The 24,510-nt window shown below is 37.4% G+C and overlaps 1 protein-coding gene across 1 annotated transcript in view; it reads left to right on the top strand.

Annotated features, from left to right (window-relative positions):
- MSH3 (mutS homolog 3) overlaps positions 1–24,510 on the top strand; it is a 204,065-nt gene that overhangs the window by 169,064 nt on the left and 10,491 nt on the right. Inside the window, 2 exon segments of the mRNA XM_078153148.1 lie at positions 1,917–2,074; positions 18,714–18,900. Of these exon segments, the coding sequence (XP_078009274.1) occupies positions 1,917–2,074; positions 18,714–18,900 (345 nt within the window).

The raw sequence follows: 24,510 nt of genomic DNA, 5'->3' as shown, positions 1-24,510 counted from the left end.
CCTGCATTGGCAGAGGGTCGCTTCCTCATCAGAGAGTTGTTCCATTGACTAATGAAATTACAGATGAAGTCTTTATCCCCGTCAAGGGACTACTTCAGTGGCTAAATTATATCTCCTGGCTCCAGCCTCCCTTACCCCCCAACATATATAACATATAATGTGATATACATAACATTAGCGTAGCCTTTTGGCAATTTATCTTCAAAATGCAGGTGCTTCTTGTGAGGGTCTTTCCCTGTTCCCCTGTCTGCTGTTATGCAAGAAAACCAGGGGTCTTCAAAACATCATCTCAGACATAGATCTCTAGGCTATGATCAAAGGTGGAAAGAAAAATGGAATTTAAGAAACATGCTGTATTTTTGTTTACAATAAACTGAGCTCATTGTGGGAATCACTGGCAGATTTGTCAGTGACCTCCGTGCCATGGCAGGTTAAAAAAAAAAAAGGAAAGAAAGAAATTGCCTAATACTGAATTTTTGCTTTGGATTTACATCTTTCCATAGCAGTGTACCTTCCTTTGTTTAACATTCTGTCCCTCCTGGATTCCTTGGCATCCTTCAAGTCTCAACAAAAATCTCAGCCTCTCTTGGGCCCTTTTAATGCTAGGGCCTTCCTCCAAAATTATCACCAGTATATCTCTGTGTGTGTGTGTGTGTGTGTGTGTGTGTGTGTTGTTTATACATAGTAATTTGCATGTTGTTGTGCTTATTGGATTATGAACTCCTTAAGGGCAGGGATTGTTTTTGCCTTATTTTATTTCCCTAGCACTTAGCAGAAAGCTTAGCACTAGTAAGCATGTAATAAATGTTTATTGACTTGACTCAACTCTCATGAAAGACTGTTGTGCAGTAAGATAACAAAAGGGAGAGTTTGAGACAAAGCTGGAGAGATTTGTATGAACTAGTTGATACAGAAAGAAGTGAACAGAACCAGGAGAGTAATTAACATGATGTGTAATAACAACACTGTAAAGACAGATTCTAAAAGATTTAAGAACTCTGACCGGTACAGTCACTAATCATGATTTGAGGGGAGTGATGATGATGCATGCTACTCCCGTCTTGAAAGAGAGAAATAATAGGCTCAGTGCAGAATGTGACAATATATGTTGGATGTAGCCAATGTGAGAATTTGCCTTGCTCAGCTATATACTTTTGTTACAAAGGCTTTGTTTTTCTTTGGGGGTAAAGGAAAGGTAAGAGGTATAAAAGATAAATGCTTTGTTAATTTAAAAAAATTAAAAGTAAAATAAAATAAAGCTCTTATTCAAAGTTACCAAATCTTTATAAATTGATCAGTTCAGGATATGCCTCTAGATCCTGCCATACCCACACAGATAGAACCAACGATCTGCAAAAGGGGTTCCTTTTTCCCAAGGATACCACATACCAGAATTCTCTTCCCAGGACCAAAAGTTAAGATTCTGACCCAGAAAGAAATATACAGACTTATAACATAGTGGGACAGAGTAGCCTTGCTGTTAGGAGGCATAGGGGCTTCACTAGCTATTTATTCTTCCAAAGCCCAATTCTTCAGTCTCCTCTGTATGAAGAACCAGATCCTTTAAAAACCAGCCCCCAAAGCTGCTTTGTGATAGTTCTTATAGTCAGTGCAGGACCACTCTGCCAGGATAGGAGAGGGATAGCTTCCCCAACATAGCAGCAGGCAAAGGATCGACACTGTGGCTGTTCTGAAGTTTCACGTGATTCTTCAAGGGAGATGAGTGGGAGCCTACTGCAGCCTGTGATAGCTCTAGGTCAGACCATTGTCTGTTCCCCTTATAACATGATTGGGGACATATTTTAGAGTGGAGAGAAGAACCTTTTAGCTAATGAATTCAATTTATGGAATAAATTGTACCTGTTAAATAAGAATGCATCTGGAATGATATATTAAATTGCTATTACATTTTCTAGGGGGACTCTGAGAGAGTGATGATAATTACTGGACCAAACATGGGTGGAAAGAGCTCCTACATAAAACAAGTTGCGTTGATTACTATCATGGCACAAATTGGTTCCTATGTTCCTGCAGAAGAAGCTACAATTGGGATTGTGGATGGTATTTTCACAAGGTAAAATTATTGGTTCCATTTTAATATATTCCTGAAAATGAATCACATTAAATTTTCTTTTCATTTAAGTATTTAAACTGAAATATTTTTCTTAAATGTTTTGGTTCCTGTAAAAATTGTTTCATCATGAATCATAGAGCTGCAGAGTGCCTTAATGCTCATATACTACAGCATTTTCATTTTACACATGAGGGAACTAAGGTCCAAAGAGGTAAAAGGACTTGTCTTGGGTAGTTTATTTCCTCCTAGCATGAGCTAGCAGGAAGAACACTTATGACTTGGAGTTAGAGGAACCAGTTTTTGTCTCATTCTCCACCATTTTCTAGCTGTGTCAAATAGTGGACAACTAGTTGTGTCTAATTGACACAACTAGACAATGATAAAGGTGTGACAGAAACTTCAAAGTCATTTCACCTCTCTGGGTCTCAGTTTCCTCATCTGTAAATGAGGGAAAAAGTCTGCTAAAAGGAAAAATACTGATGATGATAATATTTATAAGGATCCTGTGAGCTTATATGTGTGATAATGCTTTGGTTCCATAGAGTCATATAGAAATACCAGCTATGACACTGGTAGCTATAACTTAATTTTTCTCTTTATTGTTAATGTGTAAATTTAATTGCCATTGACAAAGTATAGGTGCTCATATATCTAAACTAGCATAGGAAGATGAGAAAAACATGAATGCGAGGTTAATTTTTTTTTTAATTTTAAGACTTCTGTTGTGGTTAAAAGGCTGGGTTGTGACCTAACTTAAATTTCATGGTATATGAAGATTATGGGAAAATAGAATTATTTTATTGAATCAACAGTTTGAACCATGGTAACTTTAAATTTAACTTTGCTTAAGAACATCTCTCTGACGTATTATCTCACTTAAAAAGATTCTACCGGTTCCCTGTTGCATAGTTGATTTATAATTCAAGTTCATATTTACATAATAATTTATCACCTGGGACTTATTCTTCATTTGCTATGTGGTGTTCACTTTCAGAGGACATTAAAATATCACAATTCAAAACTGACTTAATTATCATCTCTATGCAGAATGACTCCCAGGTTTCTGTATCCAGCCCTAGTATCTCTTCTTAGCTTCTGTCACACATCTCCAACTGCCTTTTGGACATTTCATACTGCCTTACAGGCATCTCAGAATCAATGTGTCCAAAGCAGAAGCCATCTTTCTCCCCAAATACACTTCATTCCAAAACTTACCAGTTTTGCTTAAGGGTACTACTTTCATTCCAGTCACCAAGATGCACAGCCGTGGCATTATACTTGACTCCTCACTCCACATATCCAAATAAAGGCCAAATCCTGACCTTTCTACCTCCAAAACACCTCTTGCATCTATCTCCTTCTCTTGACAAACATAACCATCATCCTATTGTAAGGTGCCATCAACCCTCACCTGTCTGAAGATATAGAATCAACACAAAAAAAATGTAGGACAACTTTTAAAAAAGAAAATACTAAAGGAAATTTTTTTTTCTGATAACATCGTAACACACCTAAGCCTTACAATATTACCATTTATCATGGGCCAGCATTGAGTATAAGGAAGGCTTGTCTTAAATACTGTGTGAGTGATTTTAGTTACTGACATACTAAAAAGGCTTTATTATAAGCTGGTTTTCCCAGTAAGGCAGACCCACAAAATAGAACCTGAAAATATCTTGAAAATGAGGTTCCTGTGTCACAAATTAGAATGTCACAAAATACAAATGCTTCATTGAAAAATAAGATGCAGGGTCTGGAATTGCTTTTCTTACATTCTCAGTGGTATGCTTTGTATCATCACCTTAAGAAAGTAGTGAAGATTTCCTGAATTTTAGATCAGAGGGTCATACATGTACAGCTAGAAAAGGGTGTTAGATTTCATCTAGCATAACTTCCTCATTTTGGAGATGATGTTACTGAAACCTAGAGAGGTGAAATAATTTGTCCAGTGTCATATAGCCAAGTGAACTGCAGAACCGGGATTTGAATTCGGATCTTCCAGTTTCAAATTTGCCATATTATAACCATTTTCACGTTCCCATGGATTCCTTACACTTTTTGGTTCTGCAGCATGAGTGGATAATTTATTAATATTCATAATTATTTTAGTGTTAAAAAAAGTACCACTTGAAGAATCATCTAGGTGGTACAGTAGTTAAGAGTCAGAAAGACCTGAGTTTAAATCCGCTTCATATACTAACTAGCTGCGTGACCCTGGAAAAGTAATTTAACTTCTGTTTGCCTCAGTTTCCTCTTCTATAAAAATGGGAATAACAGTAGCACCTACATCAGGGTTGTCGTTGTGAGGATCAAATGAAATGATATTTGTAAAGCACCTAGCCAGCCTTACAGCACTGTATAAATGCTCTGTAACTAATATGATTTATGAGAGAGAGAGAGAGAGAGAGAGAGAGAGAGAGAGAGAGAGAGAGAGAGAGAGAGAGAGTGTGTGTGTGTGTGTGTGTGTGTGTGTGTGTGTGTGTGTGTGTGTGTGTTTGGTTTCCTTTCATTTCCTTATTCCATAAGGAATATGCTGAAATATAGCCATTTCTATAATTCCACATCGTTGGTTTCCTTTGAGAGGAATCTACCTGTATCTTTAACAAGAAACGTGTAACAGTTTTGTAGACCATGTAGTATACGTTGTTTCATATGAGCTTTTACAAGTTTAGCATTTTCCTAGATTTCCCATCTTGATTTTAGATGATGTTTCCATGGAAATGGAAAGGTTGCTACAGTGGTTTTTCCCCAGGTTATATTTGGCAGTTATGTATTATAGCTTTTCTAAATTGATTTTAAATACTGTAGTGTGATCTGACTCTAACACTTGTGAGGGAGGGTTGCTTTAGAGAAAGGAACTTTTTTATTGAAGAGAGTAATAATTTTGATACTTGAGAAATATTTCACTGTTACTGGGTGAAAGCATACTACTTATCCTAGTAATTACATACAATCCACCCCAGGTTAATATAATGAAATGTTACTGTGTGGTGTACTTAAATTTGTCATTTCATTTCTTACTGCTTCTGTAATATATGTGAAGTATGCATTCAACCCCACAGTTTATATGCTTTTTCATCACTGTTTATTGTCCATTCTGACAAATAGCTTCCTTAATTATTTGTCACTTTCTAATTCTCTTCTCAGCCTGTAGTTCTTGGCTCCTTTTCTTTCATCTTACAGCTTTCCCAGAAGTTTGAGTAATTTATTCTTTTCTGGATCAATTTCCCTTTTTCTGGGGAATGCTTTTCGTTTTTTGAAGGTGTCAGTGTGTCATGACATTTGCCATGCACAGTGGAATGTAACTGGAACAATACCTTTGTCTCTAAACTACATTTAAACAGGAAAATAGAACCTTGCCTTGTGCTGCCACGGAATGTGTATATAACAGTGCCTTATGTTTCCTCAAACAGAACCCTTCCTTCTGTGCTAACTACAAATTTCAACTGGACTGGCCTCCACTAACCTTATGATATTCTAGCTGTGAATGACTAGTCTGGGGTGACTAGCTTGTCCATACTCCTATAAGTAGGCTAATGAAGCCTACAGAAGATTTCACCTTTATTTCACTGGTTGGTTCTATGGATATACATAGATAGATAAAACAGTTCCTACCCTCATTAAAAAGAGTGATTACTACTACTACTACTAGCTAACATTTATAGCACTTTGAGGTTTGCAGAATGCTTTACATATATTATCTCATTTGATCCTCACAACAGCTGTGGGAGATAGGCGCTCTTATTCCCATTTTACACTTGAGGAAACTGAGAAAAGCAGGCCAAGTGACTTGGCCAGGGTCAGGCATTCAGTCAGTAATCATTTATTAAGCACCTGCTGTGTGCCAGGCACTATGGAAAGCACTAGAGATACAGGTATGAAAAAAGGTCCCTGCTCTCTTGGAGCTTACAGTCTAATGAGGAAGACAACACACTAGGGAGCTGAAAAATGGAGAGGAGGTACCCAGTGTGGGAGCCTGATGGAGACCAGACCAAAGGAGAGCAGCTTGTGGGAAAGGAGGTGATGGCTAGCCTGAGAGCTGTCTTTAAATGGAGGCTTTAAGAGGAGTTCTGTGCTGGCTGTCCTGTCCTCCATCAGAGGTGCAGAGAGTACTGGTGAGGTGTGAGTACCAAAGCTGATTCTATCTCAGAGGAGGATGAGCTTTCCTGAGGCCATGATGAAGTCCAGTCCAAAGAAGTGTGCCTGGTAGAAAATGATATATAGCTACTAAGGGACTAAGGTTGGATTTGCATTCAAGTCTTGCTGACACTCAGGTCCAGTGCTCTGTCTCTCTGCCGTGCAAGTGACTACTAGGTCCTTCAAAAGTCTTGGTGCAGTTTCAAACTATTCAAGCTTAATATTGTAATTCCCAACAGATAAATGCTTACTAACATGAGTGGGAAGTTGTTCCTAAGAGTACACAGCAGCTTATTAATGTTATTGTTATTATTGATGATAATGTATACTTCTCTTTTTCTTTCTGATCTGGAACAGTGATTTTATTGGTGCAGGGAATAAACACCCTGGAAGGAAACTTCCCTTTATCAAATGCAGATCAGCCACTATTCTAAAACTTAATTTTGAAGGTTGTCTGGGCCACTGGGAATTTAAGTGATTGTTGAGAGTCTCAGAGCCTTTAGATGTCAGAAGAGGCCTTGAACCGAGGTTTTTCCAGCTCCAAGACAGGCTGTTTCTCTGCCACGTCATGCTTCTTTTCTCTACCATCCATTCTATTTGACTGCTGCTTTCAGCCTCATCTCCTCCTGTATACTTGGAAAGAACCCTTTCGATGCTCTTTTGTTCTCTCATTGTTGTTGTCATCCTTAGTTGCTATGTTTGTTTCCTTTTCTTGGTATTTTTCTTGTTTGGGGTGGGTGAGAGGCAGATGATCTTTTCAGGTCTGGTTTTCATTCTAGGAATGTTCTGGATGTCTTTTTTCTTGTATTAGTTTTTGCATTATGGTATTCAGGTTTTTTTTTTTAACTCAGCATGTTCTTTTGGGAAATCTGTAATCCTCAAGTTGTTTATACCCATCCTGTCTTAGAGATCAGTGTGTTTTGTTTATATAGAGATCATGCTTTCTTTTAGTGTTATTGCTTTTTGCTTCTCTTTTTCCAGATTGTTCTTCACTTCTTTGTTTTGTTTTGTTTTGTTTTCATTCCTAATCACTTATTCTGTATTTCATTTCTTTGGTAAGACTTGCCACCATGGAATTTATTTGTGCAATGCAGGCCATAAATTCTGTTCTCACAATTTTTATTTCTCTTTTAAGCCCTGCTACTTCTCTAGATTCTCAATATTGTATTTAAATTGTTTTTCCACTTGACATTTTCTTGCTGTTTGGAACATTTCCCACTCCATTCCCATCCCGAGGAAGGTATCTGCATACATCTCAAACTTGTAATCATTATTCCATAGATATTATTGCTAAAACATAATGGTCCCTACTTATATCAGAATTTTGCATTGTAATGGATACACTTTGGGAACAGCTCTTTGTTGGAAGACTATATAGGATATTGTTTCCCAAACCAGGTAGTAGGGCATATTCAAGGAATTCCTGAATTCCTGGAAGCCCATGGATAATTAACCTGGGGATTAAGAGGATCTGCTATCCAGAGCAGCCCAGATCTCATCTCTCTTCCCAGCTTCATTTCCTAGAACCCCATGTGCCCCTCCCCCACTACTTCCTTGCCCACAGCTGCCTTTCTTCCCTTTCCCTAAAGCTCAGAGATGGTGATTTAAAAGGGAGAGAGGGCATCCCTAAAACTATAATTAGGCATTTGGGCACCACTATTTCAGTATACCATTTCAGAACTTAATAGGAAGAAATTTCCTTGATCAAGTTGTCAATGAAGTGTTCTTAACCAAATAAAGCAGCTCACAAATTAATAAATTCCTTGGCTCCATTAATGCATTATTAACTGTTCCTGACCTATATATAAGGGCTAGAAAGGAGGATTAGAAGGATTAAGTCTGCCTGTCACTCCTAAAAATATCCTGGAGGGTTTTTCCCGCTTAATCACATAACTGCAACCTTCTATGTACCTTGAGCTGGCCAACTTTTCAGTACCTTTACCGTGAAACCAAAGAAATTTCATCTAAGTTTTCCATTACATTTGGGTGGGAATACATACAAGGTGATAACAAAAATCAAGTATATCTTCATTCATTTCATGTTAAAATGTTCTGGGCTTTCCTTTATTTCTAAAAAAAATTTCAAGATTTAAAACATTTAAAATCCATCACTATGTGTCTTGTACATAGTATGTGCTCAAATGATTTATGAATAAATGAAAATTTTAAGCTAAAAATGCATTATGTTGATTCAGTTTATTGGAAACAGCACAGCTCTGTAACATCTATACTAAGATCTTAGTGAGTCACCAGCACCACTGTGTTCAGGGCATGTCATGAGGTGCTACTGAAAGAAATAAATCCAATAGAAAACTTGTTAGTCCCTTTCCCTAGAGGGCTAGAGACAGGACCGATACACATTAAAAAAAAAAGACAATACTTAACAAATTTCAACTTACACTTAAGTGTAGTGAAGTAGAAGGGAAACTGGTAGCAGAGTCAGATGTAGATGCTAGTTTCAAATGTTTCACTGATGTGCTTTGGAACTTTAGGTCACAATCTCTCTTCTTTAAAATTCTTTCATCTGTTAAATGAGTGACTGGACAAGATGGTTGTTAATGTCCCTTCCAGCTGTAATGTTGGAATTCACAAGGTTTCTGAGCAGAAATTAATAGTTATATAAAGTTACATAAGTGCTCAGGGGATGCTAATAAAGTTCATGGAGATTAGTTTAATGAAAATTTTAAAGGAAAAAAATAATGGAGTATGGCAAAGCCAGAAAGAGGGGAGGGAGATTGTTGCATGCCTCCCACTACCTGGCCTACTACCACCCTCTCTGGCCTTTAGTTTCCCATCTGTAAAAGAGGGTGGTTGGATTCTTAGATCCCTTCTAACTCTAAATCTGTGATTCCGCAGGGGGAGGGAATGGTGCTGAGGAATTTGCAATGAATGTGAGAGGCAATCGGAAGACTGGATTTGTGAGCCAAGGATCAGATGAACAAAATGATCATTTTGTGTTTGGCCTCGTTAAGAAGCTAGACGGAGGCAGTCATGAACCTACTTAGCTTGTTACTAAGGGCTGTGAATTTTTTTTTTTAAGACCTGCAGAAATCCAATCTAGCACCAGCAGTCCTACACTGCACGAGGTACCCTGACAACAGAACAAGGAGAGCGGGACCAGTTTTAGCCCTCTTTGTTATCTGAAGTTAGTCACAACCTCTCTCAGCTTCAGTTTTCCAAATGAGGTAGTAGAACTGTAGATTTAGAGCTGCAAGGGACCTTAGAGCTCCCTGAGTTTGACCCCTTCTTTTTACAGATGAGGAAACAGAAACTAGAGAAGTCAGATGACTTGCCCGGGATCACATAAAGGAGATTTTCTTTGTAGGCAATTGGGGTTAAGTGACTTGCTCAGGGTCATACAGCTAGTAAGTGGTAAGTGTCAAGTGTTTGGTCTGAGGCTGGATTTGAATTCAGGTCCTCCTGACTTCAGAGCCGGTGCTCTATGCACTGTGCCACCTAGCCTCCCCCTGAAAGGAGATTAAACCTAGTTCTTCCTGACTTCATGTCTAATATTCTGTTCACTGCCTACCTTTCCTCCTCTGTAAAGCATCTTGCATTTGTATAGCTTGGGAAACCACATAAATAAATATTCATTATTATTATTGTTGTTGTTATTGTTATTATTATGCAGCTAGACGGCAGTGGGTAAAGTGCTGGGCCTGGAGTCAGTAAGACCCATTTTCAGAGCTCAAACCCAGCCTCAGATTACTAGCTGTGTGACCCTAGGCAAGTCACTTAACTATGTTTCTCAGCTTCCTTACCTGTAAAATGAACTAGAGAAGGAAATGGCAAACCACTCCAGGAGGCTGTATAATGTTTCAGTGCTGATGCACTGAACAGCACAATGTCATCCACAGACAGGTGCACATTGCAGGCCTCACTATACACAGGGATCCTTCAATTTGACCTCTTTACTGGATGTCTGCCATCAGAGTGGTAAGCACCTGTGGTGAGCATACATCTTGATTTATGCCTTGCCTGACGTTCACTTTCCTAGAGTCAGACAGGCATTGAAGAGGGCCTAGAAGACAATGACAAGGATAGTTCCAAAAAAGGGAGTGGTATAAAACCAAGGGGTTTCATAATAATAGTTAGCAGTGTATATAATGTTTCACATTTGCAAGGCTTATCTCATCTGATCCTCACAATTACCCAGTAAAGTAGGTGATAAAATAATCCCCATTTTACAGATTAGGAAATTGAGATTGAGAAAAGGGAAGTGATTTGTCCAGTGGCACACAGCCAATAAGTGTCTGAGGTGGGATTTGAACTAAGATCTCCCTGAATACAAATCAAGCATTAGTTAGCACTAAAAGTTTTTTTTCTTTTAAATAATCATGCTTTGTTGAAACCAGTTTGGCTTTAAAACCAATAGCTTAGCATAGAGTAGCCTATTTAAAACATGCCATTTAATGATGTTTTAAATTAAATTATATCCTGTATAATTATGATAATAATAACTTACTATACATGATTTTTCTCTTAGCTAGAGAATATGAAATAATATGTTTGAGGTTATTTGCACAGTTTTTTAATTAATTTCAGATACTGTTTTATTGTAATGCTAAACTTTCAGAGTAGAACATTAAAAGATAATTTGAGTACCATAAAAAAAAAGATTTGAAAAGCTATTAACTTCCTTTCCAGTTCATATTTATTTTAATTTTATGATTTTTGGAAATATAACCTTAGAAATATGCACAATGTCCCAATGTATAAAGAAAACTAAAGGAACACTTCAGTCTTAATCCTACTTTCATTACTTGCAATTTTTCTTTCAAATGACCTGTTAGTACATGTGGAATTTTTTTTCCCCACACAGAAGTTTTAACTAATATGATCAGGTTACGCAAAACAGCCTGACTAGCCAATGTACAAATAAAATAATAATGTATTTATAGCTTACTCATATGAAGCACCTTCACAGAAGCAATCCGGAGAGATGAGTATGTTAGGAATTATTATCTAGCTAGGTGGTACAGGAAGACTTATTTTCCTAAGTTCAAGTCCAGCCTTAGACACTTACCAGTTGTGTGACCCTGGGCAAGTCACTGAACTTTGTTGGCCTCAATTTCCTATCTGTAAAATGAGCTGGAGAAGGAAATGGCAAACCGCTGTAGTATTTTTGCCAAGAAAACCCCAAAATAAGGCCACGAAGAGTCAGAAAGACTGAAAATGACTAAACAACAAATGTTACAAATGAAGAAACTCACACACAGGAGCAGTTCAGTGACTTACACAATTCCATTTGTCTAGTCGATTAATTCCGTAACTGAAATTAAATCCCAGGACCACCAACTCCCCATCTACCATGATCCACTGAATTCTAATCAGTGCGTTCCTGAAACACTTGTGAAAGTGATCACTAGTTATTTTTTTAATTAAATTTTTCAATCAGTGAAAATCTGCCTTATCTCCCTCTCACCCTCTCTCTCCCTGACCATTGAGAAAGACAGAAAAACAAAGCCCTTGTTATAAACATATCTAGTCAAGCAAAACAGTTATATCACCTTATGTCACTCATACATGGCAGACTGTTTTTATTCCTCTTCTTTTTTCCACTGTCTTGGTTAATAGAAGAGAAAAAGCTATAGTGAGAATGGGTTGGGGTAGACCCAGAGGCAGAAGAGGAAATTTCCTGTGTCAAGGGTTTGGTGGGGAGCTGTATCAAGTGAAGGGAATGACGCCAGCAGAGTATTTAGGGGAGATGGATAATGGGAAGGGGACTGGTATGTCTTGAATTAGGCCATTCTTTGTGTGGTCAGTAGCAAAGCATGCAGTAAAAGCTAGTGGCATGAATGTGGGGAAGAAACCGATTGAAATTGGAAAGTGCAGTGGAGCTTGGGAATCATCATGGTGGGCACTGGGAGCAGGACAGGATGTTCAGCATGAGGTGCCTCCAGGAAAAATTCTGTGTACCCAGACAGCAGCACAAGAGTTTTTAGACACATAGGTAGTGGACTGCTCAGGGTGAACTTCATTTCACCGGCTTCACAGTTTTGCCCAAGACCAGTCCTAGTGTGTGACCAGCAAAGAGAGTGTAGTATGGGTATGTAGGTTGCCCTGCAGACACACTAACTCATAAGCTATATGAGGCCTTCTGACTGCTTGTTCTGCCTTTCTAATCTTTTGTTAGGTGGGGGAAGGATAGTACTAAACATAATTGGTAATATTCTTCTACACTCTCCTCTGACACTGCCACCACCCTGGTGCACACCCTCATTGCCTCATGCCTGAGTGATTGCAGTAGTCTGGTTTCAGGCCTCCCTAACTCAAGTCTCTCCCTACTACAGTTCATTCTCTGCTTCGCTGTCAAATTGATCTTCCTAAAGCACAGGTCTGAGCATGTCATGCTCCTCTAGCTAACACCCCCATTCATTAAACTCCAGTGGCCCCCGTCACCTCTGGGATCAGGCATTTTCACATGCCTGCAGTTCTCTTCTATCTCATCTCTACCTCCTGGCCTCCTTCATGTCCCAGGCCACCATATCTGTAAGAACGCTTTCCTGATCCCCTTATTGTTAGTGCCTTCTCTCTGTGGATTACTCTCAGTTTGTCCCGTATATCTCATTTCTACATAGTTGTTTGTATGTTGTCTCCCCTATTAGACTGTGCCTTTGCCTTTCTTTGTATCTTCAAGGCTTAGTACAGTGCTTGGCACGTGGAAGGTGCTTAATAAATGTTTATCAATGGGCTAATTTTTCTATTGCCTAAAATAATCTTGGATAATAATTTAGCCATTTTGAAAAATGAGTTAGTTCTTTCAGTCTGTGCACTCACTAAATGATTCCTTGGTTGCTTTCAGTTTTCTAATGGGTTTCAAAAAAGTTAATGCTCTATCCTAATGTCCGGGGCGGGGGGGGGGGGATGGGATGGGATGGGGATGAATTTCCATGTGTTGGGTTTTTTTTTATGTTCCATATGGTTCAAAGTTCCATTCATTCAGCGGGTTCCATTCATAAAAAGGACCAGAGTCTGTTTAGCTGAAGAAGGAAGATTAAGGGTATTTATGTTCTTTGATTTCCTTATATGGAAATGAACAGAACTTCTGCCTTTGTTTTTAATATAGTATTGGGAAATGTCTCAATAAAAATAAAGTACTTCATGACTAAGCTGAACTTCAGTGAATATCTGATTAAATGTTTGATTAAAATGCATTTGGCCATTATCCTAATTCTTATGAAACTAATATGTGTACATAACATATACATATAATTATATTCATTGTGTTAGAGGTTGGATAATTCTTCTGTATCAACTAACAGCCAGGGAGATATATAGGCAAATCAATGTGAAGGTTAAATGAGTGTTATACATTATTATTCTAAAGATTTCAAAGTAACATTAAAGATTAAAAAGCTATTTTTCATATTGATATAAGCTTAGGAAAAGATTAGTAGGCATTAGTAAATTGAGATAAATAGTGCATATTTGTGTTTCAAAAAGTAATCAAAATACTCTTAGGTTAGCAGCTTTTCAGGGAAGCTTTAAAAAACCCCCCAACAACTCTTGGGGTTACAGAATCTAGAGCCAGAGGACTTCAGAGATATCTCATCTTGTCCAACCTCTCCTCATTTTACCGAGGAGGAGAACAGCCACAGGTGAAAAGATAAAGCACATAAACCTCACAGAGGAATCAAGACTTTGAACACAATGTGAGATGGGGGAAGCTTCTGAGCTGTGGGAATGATGAAGAATCATTCATTCAACAAGTATGTATTATCCTCTTGATAGCCTTGTAGTTTTTTGGGGCAATGCATCTCATAGCTTTGAGTTAGTGACACATGGAGGAAAATGCTTGAGAAACCCCCTAACCTAGTGCACGTGCTTTTTAAACATAAAACCACCGTGAAGTATTATGTTGCCCACATTGGAGTGGAAGGGCATTCCTATATGCCATGCTGAAGGGATGAAGATGGAGACCTCCTTTAAGCTTTAGATTTGGTCCGGCATGTTCCCAGAAGATACACTTTCAATGTACAACCACCTTGATATTGAGCACACAGTTTATTTACTTATTAATTAAACTAATTTCTTATTAATAGCTCAATACTTATAGGACTTTGGGAGAAATTATTTTCCCTGCTACTAACATTTCATTGTGTTCTCTGAAAACACATAATGGTTCTGGTGATAGACTTTATGTCTGTCACCTAAGAATCACTCTAGCTAAGTTCAGAAAGATTTATCACCAGGTCAGCTGCAGAATGATTTTTCAGCAATGTCAACTCGTGCTGTTAAGGTGTAGAGGAGTTACATTCTGTCAGTGGTAGGAGGACCTAAATGAATTCAACCATAGATCCATTGAAATATTAAAGGAGTTCTCCAGAAAGGGGTACTTAGTTTTCACATGAGGAAAAGAAATTCGTATAAACTCTTAGTTCTCTTCTGAGATCCAGAACTGCATATCTAGCTACCTGTAGGATATGTAGTTGTTCAGTTGTTTCAGTTGTGTCCAACTCTTTGTGATCCCATTTGGGTTTTTTGTTGTTGTTGTTTGTTTTTTGTTTTTGTTTTGTTTTGTTTTTTGGTGAGGCAATTGGGGTTAAGTGACTTGCCCAGAGTCACACAGCTAGTGAGTGTTATGTGTCTGTGGCTGGATTTGAACTCAGGTCCTCCTGACTTCAGGACTTGTTCTTTTTCCACTGAGCCACCTAGCTGCCCCTATTTGGGGTTTTCTTGACAAAGATACAGTATAGTGGTTTGTCATTTCCTTCTCCAGCTCATTTTACAGATGAGGAAACTGAGGCCAATAGAGTTGAGTGACTTGCCCAGGGTCACACAGTTAGTAAGTGTCTGCAGCTGGATTTGAACTTAGGCCTTCCTGACTCCAGACCCAGCTCTCTATCCATTGCACCATCTATCTGCCCAATTGGATATGTGCAACTAGCAATTCAGACTCAACATGACCCAAAACCCTCTGAAATTATTCATTCTTCCATCAGTAGCAGCACTGATCACTTTATCTCCCATGTTGAAGACTGTGGTCTTTTAATTCTTCCTATTCTGTCACCTCTTAAGTCTTACTAGTTCTTACTACACAAAGTTTCTCACACCTATCATTTCTACTTAGGTACCATCTTAATACAGACATTCATTACCACTAGTCTACTCAGTATCTTTCCATTTTCCCTTCTTCTGCCAAAGTCATTTTTCACAGATCTAATTATGACCCCACCCCACCTGGTACCCCATTGATAAACCTTCAGTGACTCTTAACTAAAAGTTCACCCACCTTTAACTGACATTCAAGGCCCTCTCCACCTTTCTAGTTTTATCTCTTAAAATTTTTTTTTTCAATTGGCAGAAATCCATTTTCTCTCCCTCCCACCTTGTCACAACTCAAGTGGGAATGGGGTGGGGGGGGGGAAATAAGAACAACCAAATCCTTTTAACAAATATGCATAGTCTGGCAAAAAAATTTCCACATTGATCATGTTCAAAAATGTGTGTCTCGTTCTATATTCTGAGTCCATCACATCTTTGTTAGGAGATAGATAGCATGCTTCATCATTGCTCCTTTGGGGATTGTAGTTGATTGTTGCATTTATCAGAGTTGAGTCTTTCAAAGCTGTTTGTCTTTGCTGTGTTGTTGTTGTTATTGAATAATTGTTCTCTTGGTTCTGCTCACTTCACTTGGCATCAGTTTATACAAGTTGTCCCAAGTTTTTCTAAAACGACTATTCCTTATAGCACGTTAGTATTCCATTATAATTATATATCATAGTTTGGTTTGCCATTTCCCAGGTGATTAGCATCCCCTTCATTTCCAGTTCTTTTCCACCACTAAGCAAGAGCTGGTATTAATATTTTTATACACATGGGTCCTTTTCTCTTTCTTTGATATCTTTAGAATATAAGCTTAGTTGTGGCATTGCTGCATCAAAGGATATTAAGAGTTTAGTAACTCATGGTGCAGAGTTACAAATTTCTTTCCAAAATGTAACAGCTCCCCCAGTCATGCATTTATATCCCTATTTTCCCACAGCTCTTCCAACATTTATCATTTTCCTTTTTGCTAACTTCACTAATCTGATGGGTATGAGGTAGAACCTCAGAGTTGTTTTCTTATTTTTGATTTCTCTAATTTTTAGTACTTTGTAGCATTTAAAAAAATATGTCTTTTAAAAGCTTTAATTTCTTCAGAATTGCTTGTTTATATCCTTTGACCATTCATCAGCTGGGGAATGGCTCAGATTCTTTTAAATTTGAATCAGTTCCTTATTTATCTTAGAAATGAGGTCCTTATCAGAGAAATGTGCTGCAAATATTTTTCCCCATTTCCTATTTCTTTTCTAATTTATTTGAATTGACTTTATACAAAAACTTCTAATTTTATGTAATTAAAATTATCTGTCTTATCTTCTGTGACCATATCTGTCCTTGTTTTTTATCATGAACTATTTCCCAGCCAGAGATCTGAAAGGTAATTTCCTTTTTACTCATTCATGTGTAAGTTATGTATCCATTTGGAGCTTGTCTTAGTGTATGGTGTGATGTGTTCATCTAAATCTGATTTATGACAGACTGCTTTTCAGTTTTCACAGCAATTTTTGTCAAACAGTGAATTCTCACCACAGTGGGTAGGATCTTTAGGTTTATCAAGCACTAGACTACTGGTATTATAATCTGTTCCACTGATAAACATGTCTATTTCTTATCCAATACAAAATTATTTTGATGATTATTGCTTTGCAGTATAGTTTGAAATCTGGTATTGCTAGGTCCCCTTCCGTCCTGTTTTTTTTTCATTATTTCCTTTAAGAATCTTAACCTTTTGTTCCTCCAGATAAGTTTTATTATTTTTTTCTAGCTCTATAAAATAATTCTTTTGGAGTTTGATGGATATGGCATTGAATAAGTAATAAATTAGTACTGTAATTGTTATTATGTATTGGCTTGGCCTACCTATAAGCAATTAATATTTCTGTAGTTATTTAGGTCTGTATTCATTTCTGTAAAGAGTGATTGGTAGTTGTGTTCATATGGTTTCTGTGTGTATGTCTTAGCAGGTAGGCTCACAAGTATTTTAATTATTTTAAAAGTAATTTCTTTATCTCTTCCTGCTGGATTTTGTAAGTAATATGCAGAAATGCTGATGATTTACGTGGATTTACTTTATATCCTGAAACTTTGTTGAAGTATTGTTTCAGTTAATGTTTAATCGATTCTTTTTCTCTACAGTTCTCTAAGTAAACTGTCAAATTATATTCAAAGGTGATAATTTTGTTTCATCTTTTCTTCTGTTGTTCCTACAGTTTCTTTCATATTATTGCTATAGCTAATGTTTCTAGTAGTATATCCCAGTAGTGGTTGATATTAAAGATAATGAATATCTTTGCTTTACTCCTTCTTCTATTGGAAACTCTTAGTTAATCGCCATTATATATAAAGCTGTCTCTTGGTTTTATATAGGTGCTACTTAACCATCTTGAGGAAAACTCCTTTTATTCCTTTGTTTTGTAGTGTTTTTAGCAGGATTGGGTGCTGTATCTTGTCTGCATCATCATATAATTACATATGTTTGTTGTTCTTGCTATTAATATGGTCTGTTATGTTGATATTTTTCCTAGTATTGAGCCAGTCCTGCATTCCTGGCATAGAACTGGGCTGGTTACAGTGTATAATCTTTGTGATAGGTTGCTGTGGTCACCTTGCTAATATTTTATTTAAAATTTTTATATCATTTAAAATTTTAAGTCATTAAGACTACTAGAATCTAGCTTTCTGTTTTGACTCTGGTTTAGGCATCAAGACCTTCTTTGCATCACAGAAGGAATTTGTTAGGAACCCTTCTTTTCCTATTTTTTCAAAGAGTTTATATAATATTGGAACCAACTTTGTTACTATTCTCTTCCCCATGTCATGTGCTTCACTCAATCTAAGATCCTTTCTGGAGCCTAATTGTCTGCTTTTCCCCACTTCATTCACTCAATTCATGCTGTTCACTTGTGGTTTGTCCTCTTCAGGTTTTGAATTCCTATTGTGATACACTAATCTTATGGAATATTATTGTACCATAAATACGATATAAAGAATACAAAAAGTGGGGAGGAGATTTTCATGACTGATACAGCAATGAAGAAAACAAAATCAGAACAGAAGTAAACATTGTTTTTAAAGTTTACATATGTGTGTATATATATATATATACACATATATATATATTTAATTTAACATTTTTCTGTCTGTCCTTTATAGTCAGACTTAAACACCTATTTCTGCTTTAATCCTTCCCTTAACCTCTCCACTGTCAATAACAACCTTTTTATTCTCAGGCCTCACAAAATAATCTTTTGTACTTCCTCTAAATATCCTCATTATATCTTATTTTGCATTCATCAGTGTAAATGTTAGGTCTGTAGAGGATAAAACTTTGTCTCCCTCTCCTCTGGCACAGGAAACTGTGCATACACACAAAAACACATACAGCCACTTATTTAATGTTTGTTGAATTTAAGTGAAGTCCAATGGGAAAATAGTACCTTTGTCTTACTTGTAGGATGGGAGCTGCAGATAATATATATAAGGGCCAGAGTACGTTTATGGAAGAACTGACAGACACCGCAGAGATCATAAGAAAAGCAACGTCACAATCCCTAGTTATCTTGGATGAATTGGGAAGGGGGACAAGCACCCATGATGGAATTGCCATTGCTTATGCTACTCTGGAGCATTTTATTCGAGATGTAAGTATATTGCATTTTCTTTATAAAATGTGCGTATAGTCTCAACATCCTAGATTGAACTCTCTAGACTTAGCCCCTAAACTTTCTAAAAGTAATAGCTACCACTTATAATTGATTTTTTAAAAATGATTGATTGTAGAGTACATGTTCATAAGATTATCAGTGTAGATCTCTGTGGAACTTCAGAGGCCATCTAATATGACCCTTTCATATTCGGATTGGAAAACTAAGGCTTAAAGAGATTGTGTTTGTCGTTAAAATTACATACACTGAATGGTTTCTTTTATGTGACTGAAGGATATTCAGTTTTTGTTGTTGTTATTGTTTTCTTTAATTTCCTTTAGAGTCCTTGTGTGTTCTCCCCAAGAGAGTTTCTAGGCACATTTCCATCCATACTTATTTCAGTACTTTTAGGATCTATGCCTTTGTCAGCATGGATTCTTCTTCCACTCTTGCAGATTATAATTCCCTTATAACTTAGTAGACTGTCTTCAAGAATTGCCAAAAAATTTCATCCCACAATGGCCAGCTATGTTATGAGCTTTTTCCAAACCAAGCTAGAATTGCTTCTCCGCTTTTTGGGTAAGATCAAGTGTGTCCAGACCTAGCTAGAGTAGTCATTGTAAAGCATGTGTTCAATCCATCACTGAGATAATGCTCTAAGCCCTTTCACCTTGGTGGACAATTCTATAACCTACACAAGAGGAGTCAAATACTCAAGCCAGATTAAAAGGTAATTGGGAAATATTTGACAAAATAAATACAAATAAAATGAAACAGATTCACATTACATTTTAAAACTAAGCCAATACAGGGCTCACAGGGATCCTTACATATAGATTAATGTCCTCTGTATCTATTTGAGTTTGACACCACTGGTTTATGCTGTGCTGATGTAGCATTGAAGAATCCAGAATGATCTCCATGCCATGATGAGGCATCAGAGTAAGATTTAGTGGAAGATTTTCATCTGTCTATCTAGATATTAGTCCTTGGCAACTTCAAAGTTAGAAGTAGAAAGCCCTGAAAGAATAGTAACAAGAAAGATAAAGCTCAGAATAAACATGAAGAACAACAAATATGAGAGGTTTTAGCTATATTGGGGAAAAGTAGAGGCTCAAGAGATAGAGACACTGTTCAGGGTAACTGGCGCCATTGTATCAAGTGACAGAGAGAAGGTAGAATTACTTAACTTTTGTCTCTACTCAATTTTGTCTCCATTTTCTGTTTCAAGGAGAATAGTTCTTAGACTGGAGGGAAAAGAACAAAAATTGTTATTAAGGAATTGAAATCCAATATGAGTAGAATACCTGCCTACTTTGGTGAGTTCAAGTCACCAGATAATACAAAAGACATGCACACTAGGGTACTCAGAAACTTGAAGAAATGACTGCTGAGCCCAGTCATGGAGAAGGACAAATACTGTTTTGGTTCAAAATAGGCAGTGGAGTGGAGTCTCCAAACTATAAGCCAGTCAGCTTGATTTCAGTTAGATAGATTCAGAACTTGCTGAACAACTTTGTTGTTGTTCAGTCATTTCAGTCATGTCTAACTCTGACATTTGGGTTTTCTTGGCAAAGATATCAGAGTAGTTTGCCATTTCCTTCTCCAGCTCATTTTGATAGAAGAGGAAACTAAGGCAAGCAGGGTTAAATGACTTGCCCAGGATCACAGGGCTAGTAAGTGTCTGAGGCTGGATTTGAATTCAGGTCCTCCCAACTCTAGGCCTGGTGCTCTATCTATCCACTGTGCCACCTATGTGCCTGCTGAACAACTAGATCTCCAAAAATAGTTATGAATGGTTCATTGTGAGCAGGAAAAGTCCTTTCTGTTGGAATGCCCCAAGGACCTATGCTATTTAACACCTTTATCTATGACTTGACTAAAAGGATTACTTATCACATTTTCAGATAACACAGATTTGGGAGAAATAGCTAACATGTTAGCCAGCAATTAGAATTTTAAAAGATCTTGAATCTCAGAAGGTGAAATTTAATACAGATAAATATAAACTCAAACTTGAGTTCCAAAAATCAACTTGACATATATAAGATGGAAAATGTGTGATTAAATAGAAGTAAGGGTGTGTTTAGCAGCCTGAAAGTGCAATCAGTATAAGTCAATAGTGAGATATGGCTGCTAAAAAAAAAAGTTAATACAGTGTTAGACTACACTAGGAAAGAAATAGCTTCTAAGACAAGAGAGAGAGAAAGAGAGAGAGAGAGAGAGGGAGAGAGAGAGAGAGAGAGAGAGAGAGAGAGAGAGAGAGAGAGAGAGAGAGAGAGAGAGAGAGAGAGAGAGAGAGAGAGAGAATGAGAGAAGGTCCTGAATACAGAAAAGGGAAAGATTTTCATGAGTTATGTCCATGTTCCTGTGGTATGTTCCCACTATGCTCTCTCCTGGCTAGACTGTATCTAGAGCATCATAATTAAGTTGTAAGTGACATGTTTTTTGGGAGAAAAAAGAATGATCTGGAAAGTTTTCGAAGGAGGATGGCCACAATGGTGAAGGATTTTGAGATCATGCTGCCTACATAGATCAGTTGAAGGAAATGGAGGAGAGAAAACTTGAGGTGGGAAGATGGAAGGAGAACAATAGCTGTCTTACAGTATTTGTAAGGTTGTCATGGAGAGGACTAAAGTTGTTCTACTTGACCACAGAGCTAGGAGTGATGGTTAGAAGTTGCAAAGAAGCAGATTTTGGTTTGAAGAAGAACATGTTTATAGGAGGAACCAGGGTAGAGGTGAATAGAGAGGAAGAGATTGCAGTGGAAACAGAAGGCAATGAAATTAAGCATAAGAATGTGAATATAATTCATGGAAGTCTCCTGTTATATATACTTTAATGCTTTTTTCTATGTTTTTTTTCTATGATTGAATCTGTGTTCATTTCTTTCAGTGTCCAGCCCTTCAGTTCCCCTAGTTCCACCTGCTTTTCCTTCTTTTTGTTCCTTTATGTCTCTTTATCATTCCTTCCTTCATATCTTTTTCTTCTCCTCTGCCTCACTTTTCCTTACCCCTCAAATAATCATGATATAGATTGAAGTTGATATTTCTTTACTTATATAACTTAACAAGACCTTAATTAATTTGCTTTTTTATGTTTTTTTTTAACTGTGACACAATGGCTTTTGCTCTAAATCAGGGTTTTTTAACTTGGGGTCCATGCTCTTGTTTTTAAAAATATTTTGGTAACTGCATTTCAGTATGATGGTTTTCTTTGTTGTCTTATGTATCTTATCTTATACATTTAAAAACACTGTTCTGAGAAGGGATCCACAGGTTTCTTTAGCCTCTTACAGAGGTCCTTGACACTTAAAAAGGTTAAGAATCCCTGTTCTAGCTGGGGTGGATCCAAAATAGTGGAATAAAAGTAGGGACTCACCTGAGCTCTTCCAAATTCGCCTCCAAACAACTTTAAAATAACACATCAAAAAGAATTCTGGAGTAACAGAACCAACAAAAGGACAAAGTGGAACAATTTTCTAGCACAAGACAACTTAGAAAGTTGGCAAGAAAGGTCTGTCTCACTGGGGTGAGAATGCAGCACAGTCCACTGCAAGCCGTGCCACAGCAAGCCAACAGGAAGGCCTTGGAGGGGACCGGATTGGCAGTGACAACTTCTGGGGCTCTCAGCCCACAAGGAGATTGGACAATTGGTCAGAAGGGGATTTATAGGGTTACTTTGCTGGCACTGGGCTCAGGACCCTGTTGCATTGCCCATACTCTATTCCAGGTCTTGGTCCCAGGGCAAGCGGGAGCACTAGCAGGAACAGGAACCCTGGTCACAGTTCCAGGATGGAAAAAGAGTGGCTGTAGTCACTCACAGACTAAAGCACAGGGCAGGAGAGCAGTGGCAACCTCTCCTTAGATTGTACCACCTTGGAAAAATTAAAAACTTTACAGACTCCCAGAACTAGCTCTGAAAACAACAGCATGAAAAATCAGAAGCTTGGGACAGTACTCCCTCTCCCCAGGGAGCACAGCCCAAATTTAACATAAAGTTAAAAGTCAAGAAATTAGCTGGAAAAATGAGTAAACAACAGTAAAAACCTGACTATAGAAAGTAACTGTTGTGACAGGGAAGATCAAAACACAAATTCAGAAACAACAGAGTCAAAACTGCTATATCCAAAGCCTCAAAGAAAAATGTGAATTGGTCTCAGACCCAAAAAAAGAATTCCTGGAAGAGCTCAAAAAAGATTTTAAAAAGCAAATAAGAGAGGTAGAGGAAAAATTGGGGAAAGAAATTAGAGCAATGCAAGAAAACCATGAAAAAAAAGAGTCAGTAGCCTGGTAAAGGAGGCACAAAAAAATACTGAAGAAAATAATACCTTAAAAAACAGATTAGGCCAAATGGTAAAAGGGCCCAAAAATCTACTGAAGAAAAGGACTTCATATAAAACAGAATTGGCCAAATGGAAAAAGAGGCATAAAAATGAATTGAAGAAAAGAACTCCTTAAAAAGTAGAACTGGACAAATGGAAAAGGATATACAAAAGCTCACTGAAGAAAATAATTTCTTAAAAATTAGAATTGAGCAAGTGGAAGCTAATAACTTTATATGAAACAATAAGAAATGAGAAAACAAAATCAAAAGAATGAAAAAAAAGCAAAAGAAAGTGTGAGCTCCTTCATTGGAAAAACAACTGACATGGAAAATAGATCCAGGAAAGATAAATTACGACTGATTGGACTACCTGAAAGCCATGATCAACAAAAGAGCCTAAATATCATCTTTCAAGAAATTATCGAGGAAAACTGTCCTGATATCCTAGAACCAGAGGGTAAAATAGTAATTGAAAGAATCCACAGATCACCTCCTAAAAGAGATCCTAGGGTGAAAATTCGTAGAAATATTATAGCCAAATTCCAGAGCTCCCAGGCCAAGGAGAAAATACTGCAAGCAGCCAGTAAGAAACTATTCAAATATTGTGGAGCCACAGTCAGGATAACATAAGATTTAGCAACTTCCACAAAAAAGGAGTGTAGGGCTTAGAATATGATATTCCAGAAGCCAAAGGAGCTAGGATTACAATCAAGAATCACCTAAAACTGAGTATAATCCTTCAGGGGAAAGAATTCAATGAAATAGGGGACTTTAATTCATTTAGAAAATTTGACTTTCAAATACAAGACGAAAGAGAAGTACAAAAAAGTAAACAGGAAAGAGAAATCATGTGCAATTCAGTAAGGTTAAACTGGTTACATTCTTCCATGAAAAGATGATACTTGTAGCACCTAAGAACTCTATCATTATTAGGGCAGTTAGAAGGATTGTACATATACAGAGGGCATGGGTATGACTTGACTATGATATCTACAAAAATTAAGGAGTGAAAAAGAGAGATACAATGGGAGAAGGAGGTAGGGAAAGGAAGAGTGGGGTAAATTATCACACATAATAGAGGCTTGAAAGAGCTTTTACAGTGAAGGGGAATGCTTGAACCTCACTCTTATCTGAATTGGCTTAAAGAGGGAATAACATACACACTCAGTTGGGTATAGAAATCTATCTTACCCTATAGGGAAGTAGGAGGGGAAGGGAATAAGAGAAGGAAGAACAGATTAGGGGATGTGGTGGTCAGAAGCAAAACACTTTTGAGGAGAA

This window comes from Phascolarctos cinereus, unplaced genomic scaffold (assembly GCF_003287225.1).
Source record: "Phascolarctos cinereus isolate Bilbo 61053 unplaced genomic scaffold, phaCin_HiC Scaffold_4;HRSCAF=312, whole genome shotgun sequence".
In the NCBI taxonomy this organism is placed as follows: domain Eukaryota; kingdom Metazoa; phylum Chordata; class Mammalia; order Diprotodontia; family Phascolarctidae; genus Phascolarctos; species Phascolarctos cinereus.
This window is presented reverse-complemented; position numbering and strand designations above follow the sequence as displayed.